The 14,279-nt window shown below is 36.3% G+C and overlaps 1 protein-coding gene across 1 annotated transcript in view; it reads right to left on the minus strand.

Annotated features, from left to right (window-relative positions):
* Positions 1 to 14,279, minus strand: part of LOC107587426 (collagen alpha-1(V) chain-like) — a 60,988-nt gene that overhangs the window by 117 nt on the left and 46,592 nt on the right. Inside the window, exons 6-30 of the mRNA XM_016275225.1 lie at positions 10,116 to 10,733; positions 8,925 to 8,969; positions 8,721 to 8,840; positions 6,090 to 6,128; positions 5,941 to 5,994; positions 5,678 to 5,731; positions 4,627 to 4,734; positions 4,388 to 4,441; positions 4,229 to 4,282; positions 3,958 to 4,002; positions 3,798 to 3,851; positions 3,672 to 3,716; positions 3,397 to 3,450; positions 2,901 to 2,945; positions 2,746 to 2,799; positions 2,580 to 2,624; positions 2,414 to 2,467; positions 1,936 to 1,980; positions 1,772 to 1,825; positions 1,543 to 1,650; positions 1,364 to 1,417; positions 1,104 to 1,157; positions 597 to 641; positions 453 to 506; positions 269 to 313 (exon numbers count right to left, since the gene is read on the minus strand). Coding sequence (XP_016130711.1) covers positions 269 to 313; positions 453 to 506; positions 597 to 641; positions 1,104 to 1,157; positions 1,364 to 1,417; positions 1,543 to 1,650; positions 1,772 to 1,825; positions 1,936 to 1,980; positions 2,414 to 2,467; positions 2,580 to 2,624; positions 2,746 to 2,799; positions 2,901 to 2,945; positions 3,397 to 3,450; positions 3,672 to 3,716; positions 3,798 to 3,851; positions 3,958 to 4,002; positions 4,229 to 4,282; positions 4,388 to 4,441; positions 4,627 to 4,734; positions 5,678 to 5,731; positions 5,941 to 5,994; positions 6,090 to 6,128; positions 8,721 to 8,840; positions 8,925 to 8,969; positions 10,116 to 10,733 — 2,001 coding nt within the window. The remainder of the gene's footprint in view (positions 1 to 268; positions 314 to 452; positions 507 to 596; positions 642 to 1,103; positions 1,158 to 1,363; positions 1,418 to 1,542; positions 1,651 to 1,771; positions 1,826 to 1,935; positions 1,981 to 2,413; positions 2,468 to 2,579; positions 2,625 to 2,745; positions 2,800 to 2,900; positions 2,946 to 3,396; positions 3,451 to 3,671; positions 3,717 to 3,797; positions 3,852 to 3,957; positions 4,003 to 4,228; positions 4,283 to 4,387; positions 4,442 to 4,626; positions 4,735 to 5,677; positions 5,732 to 5,940; positions 5,995 to 6,089; positions 6,129 to 8,720; positions 8,841 to 8,924; positions 8,970 to 10,115; positions 10,734 to 14,279) is intronic.

Below are 14,279 nucleotides of genomic sequence, written 5' to 3' on the forward strand. Positions count from 1 at the left end.
AACAGCTCATTGCTACATGACAGAAGAACCAACCCAACTGGATGTTTAAGACCTCGTTAAGTTTAATACTCTTTGATCTTTCTGACCTTGACATGCCTGTATAAAGTGTTTCTCCTCCTTCTGAGGTCTAATGTTGGTAATAGCTCTTTTAAAGAACCATCTGTTATCATTATTGACCAGTCTTTACAAGCTTTTATTATAGCAGCAGTCTGATTTCAATTGACTAATATATCTCACAGAATAATTTGGTTGATGAGGAGAAACATACATCAGGTCCTTTATCCCCTGGGCTTCCAACAGCACCAGAAACACCCTGCAAGACAGATACATAAATTCAACAGAATTTTTATATCTTACTTTGCTGCAATGGTAAAGCAAAGATTCATATATGATAAATCACTATGACTGTTATAAAAACAACAAACTTGATATTAAATGTATGAAATGGGAACCTGTGTACCAGGCTTTCCTTCTGGTCCCTCTGCACCAACTTGACCTCTTAAACCCTGCAAAAATAGCAAAGTATATATGATCAAATCAATAAAGCGTGAACTAAATAAATCTGGACTCAATTTACTCAAATTCAATTCCCCTACCACTATTCCAGGTACACCAGGGGGACCATGTTGGCCTGCTCGACCCTGAGCACACAGAAACAACATGGGGGAATATGATCAAACGATACAAGACGACTTATTTACATTGTTTATTCATGATATATTCATGAAACAAAACATGAATAAATCTGAGACCACAATAAAAAAAATCTAATTTAAGCAATTGGAACTGGAAATTGCCAGGGGGACCATGTTGGCCTGCTCGACCCTGAGCACACAGAAACAACATGGGGGAATGTGATCAAACGATACAAGACGACTTATTTACATTGTTTATTCATGATATATTCATGAAACAAAACATGAATAAATCTGAGACCACAATAAAAAAAATCTAATTTAAGCAATTGGAACTGGAAATTTAATCTATACAATTGTTATAATAAAAATATTAGATGGATTTTAGATGGATTTGCAAGTAGATGCATTTTCACTGGTGGTCTCAGGATTTTTCAGACTTTTATATGAAACAATTAGTAAATTTACTCTTGATCCTCGGAGTCCTGTTCTTCCATGATCCCCAGGTTCACCCGTACTGCCCTTTGTTTCAAAAATAAAAAAATAAACCGAAAGGAAGAGATGTTACTGATTTATAGTAGGTGCATATATTAATAGGACAGAGTGAAAGGGCCTTTGGGCAGCATTGTGTTTTAAAAGGAGCAATCACAGGTGGATTGATGTAAAAGGGTGAGCTATTAGAACGTTTTTGGTGATTGCTCCACCTGAAAGTCATAAAGGACTCTGACCTTTTGACCCTCTTTTCCAAGTATTCCCTGAGGACCCACTTCACCATCTATACCCTGTGGGGGGGAGGGGAAGCGTGAGAGAAAAACAAATGTCTTTACAGGCATAGATTTCTTGGAAAGTGCATATGAAGAATATGAAGTAAGGCATACTATAGAGAATCTTCTGTGAAACTGTATACCTGGATACCTGGAGCACCTGGTTGACCTTTGACACCAGGTAAGCCGGGGAGACCTGGCTGGCCCCTCTCACCCTGAGGACCCATGATCCCTGGCGCTCCTTTTGGTCCCTAAAAACACACAGTAGAGTATAATCATAAACAGGCAATTAACGGAATCTTCCAATTATGCATTTAAAGCTTTAGATTTTTTTAATGCATTGTGTTGAATTTATTGTGTGCTGGTGATTACTTTTTTCCCCTTGGGTCCTCGGTCACCTCTCTCTCCATCCGGTCCTCTATTGCCCTGAATGAGAGGCATTCATTATTGAGGTAATGTATGATAAAGGACATATATTTACAAATATTTACTAAAATGTCAAATAAATACAGTGAGATTTAAATCAGATATCTTACTGTGACACCTGGAAAGCCTTTTGGACCTGGATCTCCAGTTGCACCCTAAATAATTGATTGATTGATTGATTGATTGAATGGTATCTTCTAACTACAACATTTAGCATACTCATTTTTCTGAATTCTCATCAGACAAAAAAACCCAATAATAATTCACTAAAAAGGACCAATCATATTATTGTATTACCAAAACATGGTTTAATTTTTTTTCAAGGCATCTGTAGTGAAAGCATTTTTTTTAGCCTGCCAGAACACAGCAGCAACTTGCAATATTGCTGGGTGAAATTTAATGGAGTTTTAAAGTCAGAGTAACTTTATTCAGTCCAAATATGCATCTCTTGTATGTTAATCGGTTACAACATATACAATGCATAACATGTTTTCTATTGGTTGCTGAAGGCCTGTTGTATGAGTTTATAAGTAATTGTATAAATGTTTTCCTCTAGCTTACATTTATTATATTGACAAACAGACTCACCATGGGCCCTTCAATGCCTTGTAGCCCTCTGTTACCTGCTGGACCCTCTGGCCCCTGACCACAAACAAAAACATCTAGGGCATCCATAGATTATGCGTTTCATAAACACATAACACATGTAATTGTACATATTCTACATGTACACAGGAAACGTTTTAAAACTTACTCTGTAACCTCTGAGACCCTGTAGACCAGCCTGACCTTTAAATCCCTGTGGAAAAAACATCCATGAACAATCTTTCTTCTGATTAAATGTCACAAAAGACACATATTTTGTGTGTTTTTCCAACTTTTTTAGTAGTAGGAATATATGCATTTCTACAAAAATGTACCTGTGATCCTGAATGACCAGGTGGGCCTCTATCTCCCTCGATCCCTCTAGGCCCCTAGGAGGAACAATCAGAACAGGTTTTGCATTATTTCAGCCTCTGCGTATTTCTTTAAGAACAGACTTCATGAAACAATGACACAAAACAATGTTGTATACCTGAGGGCCTTTCCGCCCCACAGGGCCAGCAGGTCCAATATCCCCCTGTAACAGCAAAAGTGTTTTGGTTTATAACCAAGTCAATCAACTTCCAATCAGATTTCAAAACTTGTAGGTGGAATACTCAGATAATGTTGTCTTTCTTTGATAGTTTGTACTAGATCTGTATTATTTACTCATCCTCTTGTTGTTTCCTAACACGCTTGACATTTTTTCTTCTGTTAAACATAAAGAAAAATATTTTGAAGAATGTTGGTAATGAAACCAACATTGGTTCCCATTGCCTTCCATTTTATGGGCAAGAAATACAATGGAAGTCACTGGGAACCAAAACGGTTTGGCTACAAACATTCTTCAAAATATCTTCTTTTATGTTCCATAGTAGAAAGTCATATGGGTTTAGAACAACATGAGGGTGAGTACATTTTTGGGTAGACTATCCCTTTAAGCAACGAACCTGCACTACAAATTCAGTAAGCAAGTGTCAATCCCTTACTTCTGAGCCATTAACACCTTGTGCACCAACCAATCCTGTAGCACCTGGTGCTCCCTGGCAAGACACAAACACATAACTGAGCAAAACATCTCTCTGTTAAGAGTGTTTGTTACTCTTATGAAAACTTAAAGAAAGTTCTTCAAACTATGTTTCATCCAAGTAAAAAAATTATAAAATGGATATCCGTTATAACCAAAAACAAACAATTTTTTGGGGAAAACTGAATTGAGGACAGTGATTATTTCTTATTAAAAAAGGGGTTATTAATGACTCACTACTGTCCCAGGAGGACCACGTTTTCCATCATTTCCTGGATCCCCCTATGAAAACAACATTTTTATACTTACTGTCAAGATGAATGTAAAAATATGTTAAAATAAATTGTGAATTAAATTAATCACCTTAGGGCCAGGTGGCCCAGGAATCCCTTGAAAACCTTGTAAACCAACCGGTCCCTTTAAAAATTTTTTATATATATAAATATATCTAAGGATACTAACACAAGTTACTAGTAATAATATTTAAAAGTAGCAGTTCAAGAATATGAAGTGATTTACTCACTGGAGGACCAGAAAAGCCAGTAAACCCAATGTCTCCTTTTGAGCCCTATAAATATATATACATATATAAATAAAAGGAAAACAACAAACGCATAACCAATCATGGATTTTTCAAGATCTACATTACAACTTCAAAAAAATAATACTTTTTATTGGTAGTGTCTCCTCCAGATCCACTAGAGGGCAGTATAGGTATTAATTTTCTATACTGTATATACACTGTACATACAAATTAAATGAATTATAAATACTTCAGATGCAGGTTTCCTTACCTTCTGGCCAGTCTGTCCATTGTCTCCTCTGGGGCCAGGAGCACCAGGAAAACCCTGGTCATAGAGGCAGAAAAACGGCTTTAAATATATTATAATCCTGTGTGAGGCAGTTACATGGGAGTGTATTTCAGAATATTATGTTGCCTATACATGATGTACCTCATCTCCTTTCTCACCAGGGGGTGCTGTGTCACCTTTGTAACCATGAGGACCCTTGATCCACAACCAGAAATATAAAACATGGTTTTCCGCAGTTGAAGTACATATGTTCCACAGCTACAATTTATAGCTTTACAGAATCTATCCAAAAACATTACCATATTCACACTAGTGTCCCAACTTGAACTTTTACAACTACTACAAAAGCTACTGTAGACGTCCCATGGCCTCAGTCTCACCTGTAGACCAGGGACACCTGGAGATCCTATCGCTCCATCTGGACCTTTCTCTCCATCTCTTCCTTGAGTCCCTGCTCGGCCTCGAACACCCTTGGGTCCAATGCCACCCTATTATAAAGTGCTTGCTTGTAATGTAATCCATTAGGTGCTTTACATAAATCTGCACTAATGTTTAAAGGTATGGGGGTCAGTAAGATTTTCTTTTGAAAAAATGTATACTTTTATTAATTAAAGATGCATTAAACTGATCAAAAATGAAGACTGTTACATTGTTACAATCAAACTCTGTTTCAAATAAATGCTGTTTTTGAACTTTATATTCATCAAACAATTTTGAAAAAATATATATATATTAAGCAGCACAACTGTTATCAAAATTGATAACAATAGGAAATGTTACTTGAGCACCAAATCAGCATATTAGAATGATTTATGAAGGATCATGCGACACTGAAGATTGGAGTAATGGCTGTAAAATTCAGCTTTGCCATCACAAGAATAAATTATATTTTAAATGTATTAAATAGAAAACAGTTATTTTAAATAACAATAATTCATAATATTACTGTTTTTGTTGCATTTTTTCATCAAATAAATGCAGCTTTGGTTAGCATAAGAGACTTCTTTCAAAAATCAAAAAAAAAAAATCATATTGACCCCAAACTTTTTAACAGTAGTGTACCTCATAGTAACATTTAACTGTTGTTGAAGATACCAATGAACTCTCATGGCTATTATGAACACACACACACACACGCACACACGCACGAATAGAAAACAGTTATTTTAAATAACAATAATTCATAATATTACTGTTTTTGTTGCATTTTTTCATCAAATAAATGCAGCTTTGGTTAGCATAAGAGACTTCTTTCAAAAATCAAAAAAAAAAAATCATATTGACCCCAAACTTTTTAACAGTAGTGTACCTCATAGTAACATTTAACTGTTGTTGAAGATACCAATGAACTCTCATGGCTATTATGAACACACACACACACACGCACACACGCACGCACACACACACAGAGATACTGTAATGAAGAGGTACCATATCGCCTCTTCGGCCTGGTGGTCCTGTCTGACCTGGGTCTCCAGGTAACCCCTTCAGAAATAAACCAAATCACAGTACTATATACCAACATGCTAAACAGAAAGAAACTCAAATTGAATCTGTTTGTAACATCATCTGTCATATTATGGTAAACCGTACTAGTGCACAATGACCCTCGATTTGTTTATACTCTGCAACACAGGTTCTGCAACAATTCAGTCTGCATTAAAGATGTTCTGTATGTTTGATTGTGTACTCACAGGTAAACCTGGTCTTCCCATCTCACCCACTGGTCCAGGGTGTCCTGTCTGTCTCTGCAGGGCATCAGAGAGAAAGGGTTTAGTGAGAGAGACCACATGCATATTTTATAATGACGTTTTGCTAATTTATTCTACTTTCAAATACTTACTGGCCATTCAGCTGCCAGCAACTGGTAATAAGACGTTCTCTACAAAACAAACACATAGTATGAACAGTCACATAACATTTACTGCATCACAACATTGCATCACTATTAAAAATAACTTAAACTTAAAAATCAAAAAACAAAATTAGAAATATTGCCTTGCCAACTAACTGAAACAAAATAAGTTTTAAGTTGAAGTAATAAAAATATTCAAATTGAAATAAAAATAAATAGAAATAAAAATGACAATAGCATATCACAAAATTACTAATACTAAAAATGAACACTGAAAATTTACAAATAAAAGTTAATTAAAAATATTAATAAATACAATAATAGTACATAAGAACATAATAAACAATACCAAAACAATGCTTATACATGTTTCGAACACATATATTTTAAATATTCAAATTGAAATAAAAATAAATAGAAATAAAAATGACAATAGCATATCACAAAATTACTAATACTAAAAATGAACACTGAAAATTTACAAATAAAAGTTAATTAAAAAATATTAATAAATACAATAATAGTACATAAGAACATAATAAACAATACCAAAACAATGCTTATACATGTTTCGAACACATATATTTTTAAATGTATTTATTTTATTGTTTTGTGACTGTTTAGGCTGTTTCAATTGACTCATTTACTCCCACATGTGGCATTCACTATGTAATGAATATTAAATGAGCAAACAAACAAGCGGTTTCAGACCTAGCATATGCATGACTGCATAAATACAATTCAGACCGCATACGAGAGATGATGGGAAATGTTGTACCTGACTGGCGTTAAGAGGAAGAAAAAAACAAATCCTCAACCTAAATATAACACTTAATGCCTGTATGTTTCTGACTGCATAAATACAATTCAGACCGCATACGAGAGATGATGGGAAATGTTGTACCTGACTGGCGTTAAGAGGAAGAAAAAAACAAATCCTCAACCTAAACTCTTATAACACTTAATGCCTGTATGTTTAAATTAATCTCTATAAGAAACACAAACTAGGGAGTGTTGAAAGGCATCGTTCCTGTTCAAATAGAAGAGAAGAACTGAGGGACAGTGTCCGCTGTCTCTGCAGTGTGGGCTGGAAAAGCTGAGGCCTTGAACCCACATAGACACACAGTCTCTGTCATGCTTTTATTAAATCACCCAGGCCACCTCCGCTTTATACAACATTTGTCTTGGCACATGCTCAATTTGGCAACAGGGCAGAGTTCGGCTCACTGGTGATCCAGTGAAGGTGAGTTTAAGAGAAGTTGGGGAATCGGACCTCCCAGTGCACTTGCCTCCGCATGTCCCACTGAAACAGAGGGATCTAAACATCTGTCAAAACCTCCTCACAACACTGCAACCATTATACAGAGTTCAACCTGGGTAAACAGTAAAGCACATCAACACAAACAATGTCTGTAAGGATTCAGTCTACAGTATTTCAAAGACAAATCGCCCCTAATCACCACAGAATGAGTTCCATTCAGCCACATCCATCTAAACATGACATATGCACAAGGGACAAATGCTATAAATCAGAGATGAAACAGTTGAAAAACGGTGGAAGGCCTGGAGGCGCCCATTAAAAGCCTTACAATGTACAGTTAACACTTAAACATTGCAAGAATTTAATGATCTAAAAACCCCCCAAAAAATAGCATTTAAATATTTTTTTATCATTGATCAGTGACAAAAATCTAAGAAAAAAAGGTAAAAAAATATTTAAACAATTTATTTATTTAATAAAAAATGCCAGTGTAGTGAAGATTTATATGGAAAATTGGGTTAATAATTTTTGCCAAAAATATGTACAAAATAAATTGACTTCATTTTCCTAAAGAATAGCCAAATTATACATTACACCATACGAAATCTGATCTTCCATATTGAAGCACTTAAATAGCTTCCCTGATGAACTGGGCTAAAATAATAACATAAATGGCTTTTTCGTATAAATTATCAAATCAAATCAAATCATCCTTCAAGTGAAGGTATTTCAAATGGTGAAACCTGTGGGGCAGCACAGAAAATACATGGTCTTAGAATGTACATAAAGTCTCACTCTTTATGAAAGTACAACTCCCTCACCTACCACCCATGACTCAATACACACACGACTCCTCTTTGGAGCACTAAACTCATCCATCATGTTCGAGGATTCTGCCAAATGATGATGAAAAAACAACATTTGGAGTTTCTCCACAAAAAAAAAAAAACAACAACATTAAATAATACCAAGTTGCCACTGCACTATAATAAGCAGATATTCACAAACATTTTGAGCTATGAGAATCTACAGGGAGGTCAAAACTGAGGTTTTACAATTACGCTTAAATATATGCTCAAAAATAGAGAGTCACAAATAGATAGAATACGAAGTCTGGCAGGAACATTGAAAGCCTGGTTCATCCAGCAGTTTGAAAGACACAGTGCAGTGGCTCACTGCACCACATTCATGTTTGGTAGGGATGGGCAGGATGATCGACTAATTTATCTAGATTCATGCTATTTTTGCCAGTTTAGTTGATTTAAACTGCGGTAAATGACATCTGTGGCTTGTCAGACTACAAACAGTGAAGCCTAACCTATAAAAGATGCTCCAGAATATGGCGTATTAAGGCCTACCCTAAATGCAGCCCAATCCTCCTCTGTGTTCCTCCAAAGGTAGAGGACTGGGAGTCCTGGTGGACCTGGAGGTCCTGGTATGCCCCTTGGCCCATCTGCTCCTCTGACTCCTTGAGAACCCTTATAGGACATACAGGTACAAATCAGTGTGATGCCATCCTCGCAGAACAATGTAATGAGTTGTATGAAATGTAAATTCCTCACCTTATCACCCTTGTATCCAATATAGCCCCTTTTCCCTGCACACCCCTGTGCAAACAACAAAAGCAATCTTAAACTGAGGGTCCTGCATATGAAGTAACTTTCTGGGACTTTGGCATTTATAAAAAGCATTTCATCACAACAAAGTGTGAGGTTACTGTCATCAACCATCAGTCTTAGTTTTAGAGGAGCCTTATCACCCTTGTATCCAATATAGCCCCTTTTCCCTGCACACCCCTGTGCAAACAACAAAAGCAATCTTAAACTGAGGGTCCTGCATATGAAGTAACTTTCTGGGACTTTGGCATTTATAAAAAGCATTTCATCACAACAAAGGTTACTGTCATCAACCATCAGTCTTAGTTTTAGAGGATTGGCTTCCATGTTCAAATGTAAGCATGGACATCATGACACAGTAGAAGATGTCCATAAGACTCATGAGTCAATTAATATTTATAGGTCCATGCCCTTTTTAATCTTATGTATATTAAGTAATGCGACTCTCTCAGACATGCCAATTTGTAGAGTGCTGCCAAACTGCAAACCCTGCAAAGTGCACATTTAGAACTACGGCCTTATATTTGGTTTTCATACTGGAAGGCTACCATTCAGAAGAGGGCAGATGTAGTAATGTATGGTTACAGATGTGAAGCATAGACAAAGGACTGCTCGTCTATACTCCATTAAAAGATTACATAACATTCAGATTTCGGCAATGATGCATTTCGAAACATGACCAAAATATGTTTGATTACATAGTGACATTAAGAGTTAGTTTTCAGACTAGTTTAAAGTGACGAGTTCATAACGGGTCTGTTTGTAGCTCAAACAACAAACACTGGCAGTGGACCGTTTTTGCGGATGAAATTTCACTAATGTGACCATGCAATTATCATCTTATTGCTTGGTCAATAGTTTTGTACATTCAAATGGACTATTTTTTTTTTAAAGAATATACAAGTAAATTTATAAAATAATTTAAACCCTTAAATTAACCCATTTAATTCATTTGAATGTAATTGTTTCTATACATTACCCCTCTGAAAAGAGATTCACCACTATAATAAACTTAAATTTGTGTTTTCTATGGCATATATAGAAATTAATTTCAAGTTTTTTGGATACAGATTCCAATTTTGCACATATTACAGTTAGAAAATCATGGAAAACATGATTTTAGTTGTGTTAACTCACTCTTTTGCCTGGTGGTCCAACAGGCCCTGGAGGTCCACTGAGGAGCTGGTATCTCCTTCCATCCATGCCTAATATAACATCACCATGTTTAAATGCAACTCTTTTCTTGCTTGAGTGCTTGTAGTCAGCTTGTCCACTGCCTACAAGCGATTCATATCCTTTTTTTGAGTGAACACTGACCAAAGGCTTTTTAATTACATCAAAGCTCTCTGAAGGAAGTAAGAAACCTTCTTCAGTCAGCTGGTTTAACTCAGGGTGGACTGTAGGCCTGACCAGATCCTTTTGACCAGCTGATGTCTTCACATTCAAAATAGAATCCAGGTCAGCAATGTCCCTAGACGGCTTCAAAGGGAGCCGCGCAAAACGGCCTTCACCCAAATCTGTTTTCAGTTTTTGAGAGGCAAAGTTCTCCTCTGATGATTTCAAGGTGGTGGACTGGATCTTTTTGTCACTGGTGTCCTTATACCTGCTATGTGTGCTGATGGCGGGAGACGTGAGAAGGTCAGACTCGTCCACCACAACAAAGCCACGAAGTGAATGCTTTGAAGTTCTGTTCAGATAAGACGAAATTTCCCATTTACTATGAAGATCTTCATTCTTAGAAGAGACACTGGAGTTCTGGAAGAGAACAAAATAGACTGAGTAAATAAATTTTTGCATGGCAAACAAGATACATTAACAAAATGCTAAGGGGATAATCCATTACGTCATACTCATTAATCATCTGCAATCCAGATTAACCGGGTACAATGCTGCACTGTGGGTATTTAAATCATTTCAATGTTATTCCTTACAGAACCCTAGTGTTTGCACCCTATTCACTGAAGTCAGTGCTACTTAGCTGGTAAGTATAATGATTGCATTATTACTGTCCAGAGAAAGCAGGTGGAAAACCAAATTCCACCTAAGAAACAATGTGTGTGTATATTTTTTATTGATCATGGCAGCAGTTATTCTAATCATAATATCTAATCATGGAGAAAAGCATCCAAAACATCCAGACAGGATGGAATTGAGCACCCTTTCTGCATTTTCTGTTCAAACCAGAAACAAGTGCCAGATGATCACCAAATCAGGTACAATAAAAAATTAAGTGCATATTGCACAAAGCAGAAAAATGATCAATTGCGATAAGGCAATGGCCCACACGTGATTCTGAGCTCAGAGACCCAGAGGCTCCATCCTACTGTCTTCCTCTCTTTCTCTAACAATAAGCTACAGAGAAAGAGCAGTCAGGCACTTGACACTGTAAGGCGGCTGCCTCAGAGGAGAGGGACACTTGATCCTCTCAAGGGTGACACAGCTCCCCAAATAATTGTTTTACCCTCCTTAGTGCTACAGGTTACATCTTTGGCTAGAACTGTACCGAACACTGGAACAACTCCTGTGAGAGAAGCTGGAGCAGAACCAGATGCTACAAGACACAATTACACTTTGTTCAGAAGATCAGCCAGTGGGATGTTTGAGAGGATGTTTGAGAGTAGATGTTCTGCATATTCCGTGTTTAGGTTTAAATGGATTTAAATAGCTAGTTTCTACAATAAAACACCAAAAATGTTACTCCATTTTACTCATACTTTATTGTTGAAAGGTTTGGGTACAATAAGTTTTTTTTCTTGTTGTTGTTTTTTTAGAGAGAGAGAGAGAAATTAATTGAAAATAAATACAAAACCTATCCTAACTGAAAGAAAACAAGTTGATAATAAGATTGAATCCAATATTTGGTGATAATACAGCATAACGAGAGACTTATAAGCTATTTTTTGTAGATCAGTCATTTTTGTGACTTTGTTCCATTTTGTACAATATAAAACCATTTCAAAACAAACTTCACGGTTAAACATTAGCGCACACTAGTGTGATAAACGAAGTAATTTTTACAAAATTATCCACAAATAATGATTTTTTTTCCCACTCAAAAACTGAAGTACATAAGCTCAGATCAATGAGGCCTAAGATCAATCAGTTCTAAAAAGAAATAAAAAAAAATCAGTCCTAATTGAAAGAAAACATGTTGACAAAAAGATTGAACCCAATATTTGGTGATACTAAAGTGTAAAAAGAGATTCATAGCCATTTTTGACCACAAGTGTAACAAGGTGGGGAAAACAATCCAAGTACAAAAATTATCCCAAAAATTTGGGAAGTAATTATACCCTGTGTGAGTGAAGTCGACAGGTTTTTGACCAATGTGATAACATGAACTACCATTTTCAGGAAAAACAAAATCCTCTCCAGATCAAAATAACCCAAACACAATGTAAGGGTAAAGCAAAACATTTGACAAAAATAAGTTTGCAAGGCTTTAAACTATATAGACATTTGTTTAAAATTAAGATAGTTAATTTTTTTTCTCCTGGTTGTCAAACTTTGCAGTGAAATACATCTTCGGGCAGGTGTGAACTACAACATCTGTGTGAACCCCAAGGAAACTAACTTTATACATCTACTAAAATGACCCTGAGACAAGTTATTTGAATAATGGCTCCGAAAAGTGAAGCTAGTTCTGAGAAAACTTCAGCATCGTTTGCAGATGTCACTTCCACTTTCACTTTTCACTACACTGTCATTTGTGGTTTACCATCATTTATTTATACTCTATCTAACGATGACACTTCTGGTTAGATGCAGTTTCATTGGCTCTGTACAATACTTGACAATTACAATAAATCGGTTTCAAACTGAAACTCTATAATGCTAAAAATCTAAAACTGAAAGTGACTGAGACATCAGTATCAGATCTTCCAGTGAGAAGGTCATAACTACTAACTCAGTCTGGAGGTTTACAGATAAAAACAGGAAAAGAGACTGGAAAATGATAAAGCACAATGTCAGAGTTTGGACCTCGAGGCCCAGGGAAGGATATTATCAGTGTTCATCACGGCTGACCCAACAGTGAATAATGAAGAGAGACACCATAAATCATGGTTAAGACACAGGTATGAGGGAAATCCTTGCAGGTCATTTGTTGAGGGACCCAGCTGGGCAAATCTGACACTCCCATCAAGAAACTCACCTGGAACATTTTTGTGGATCATCAGAAAGGAAATCAGGGTGCAACTGGTAAAGAAGAAGAAAACTAGACAGTATACAGTTTACTTGGCTACCAATGACCTCAGCACCTCAGGTCAATCAGATTATCTGGACCAAAACACCCAATTAACATGTTGTTCACCTCCAATTTTATTGATGTCTTATGACCTCCTTAACCTCCATTTAAACTGCAGTTCCCAGTCCATTTGCCCTCTTAGTTTATCCCTGTTCAGCAAGTGAACATGTTCACAGGAAGGTCTCCAATGCTGATTCATGAACGATGAGACAAAGAGCTCTAAACTCACCTCTCTAAAAGTTTAGACACGTCAACTAATACAAGAGCCGTCTAAACTCAATACAATGTGATATTATACATTTACACTTTTTGTCTTTAGAATAAACAAGCCGAATATTAGATAAAAACAGATCATAAAACAACTTTTAATATATAAACAAATTGTGCACGATACTTGCGCTAAACATCCAAACAAAATCTGACCATCTAATAATGAATAATGAAATGAAGCACAATTAAAAAGAAAGACATGTATTTGTTTCCTACCATGGCTTTCCATTTGCCCTCCACATTCAATCCAAGCAGAAGCAGATCTAGTACAAGGTAACATCCCATAAAGACACAGCACACCATGATTGCTGGAGATACACACTGCACCAGTCTCTGTATCCCTGCTAAAGATCCCAGACAGTGCAAGCTTTCTCCAAGTGCCCTCCCAGAGAGAGAACCTCCCAGACACAGGAGCTGTGCCCAGGCGTCACACACTCAAGCCAACTAAGCCTTCAGGCAGCCATTAAGATGAACAGCACCCAAATAAAATGTGCAACAGCCACTTGTCCTATTTGTGTCCTATTTGAACCATGTCTGCAGAACAAAATGAGCTATTAGGTTATCTTGAGGGTGACAGGATATACACCACTGTTCAAAAGTTTGGGGTCAGTAAGATTTGTATTTATCTACTTATTTATTTTGAAATAAGGCTCTTATTTTCACCAATGTTGCATTTATTTGATAAAAAATACAGTAAAAATAATAATACTGTGCATCTTTACTAAATAAAAGTATTAATTTCTTTAAAAAAAACAACAACTTCTGAGCCAAAAGCTATATAAAGC

This window comes from Sinocyclocheilus grahami, unplaced genomic scaffold, assembly GCF_001515645.1.
Source record: "Sinocyclocheilus grahami isolate Dianchi unplaced genomic scaffold, SAMN03320097.WGS_v1.1 scaffold92.1, whole genome shotgun sequence".
Taxonomy (NCBI): domain Eukaryota; kingdom Metazoa; phylum Chordata; class Actinopteri; order Cypriniformes; family Cyprinidae; genus Sinocyclocheilus; species Sinocyclocheilus grahami.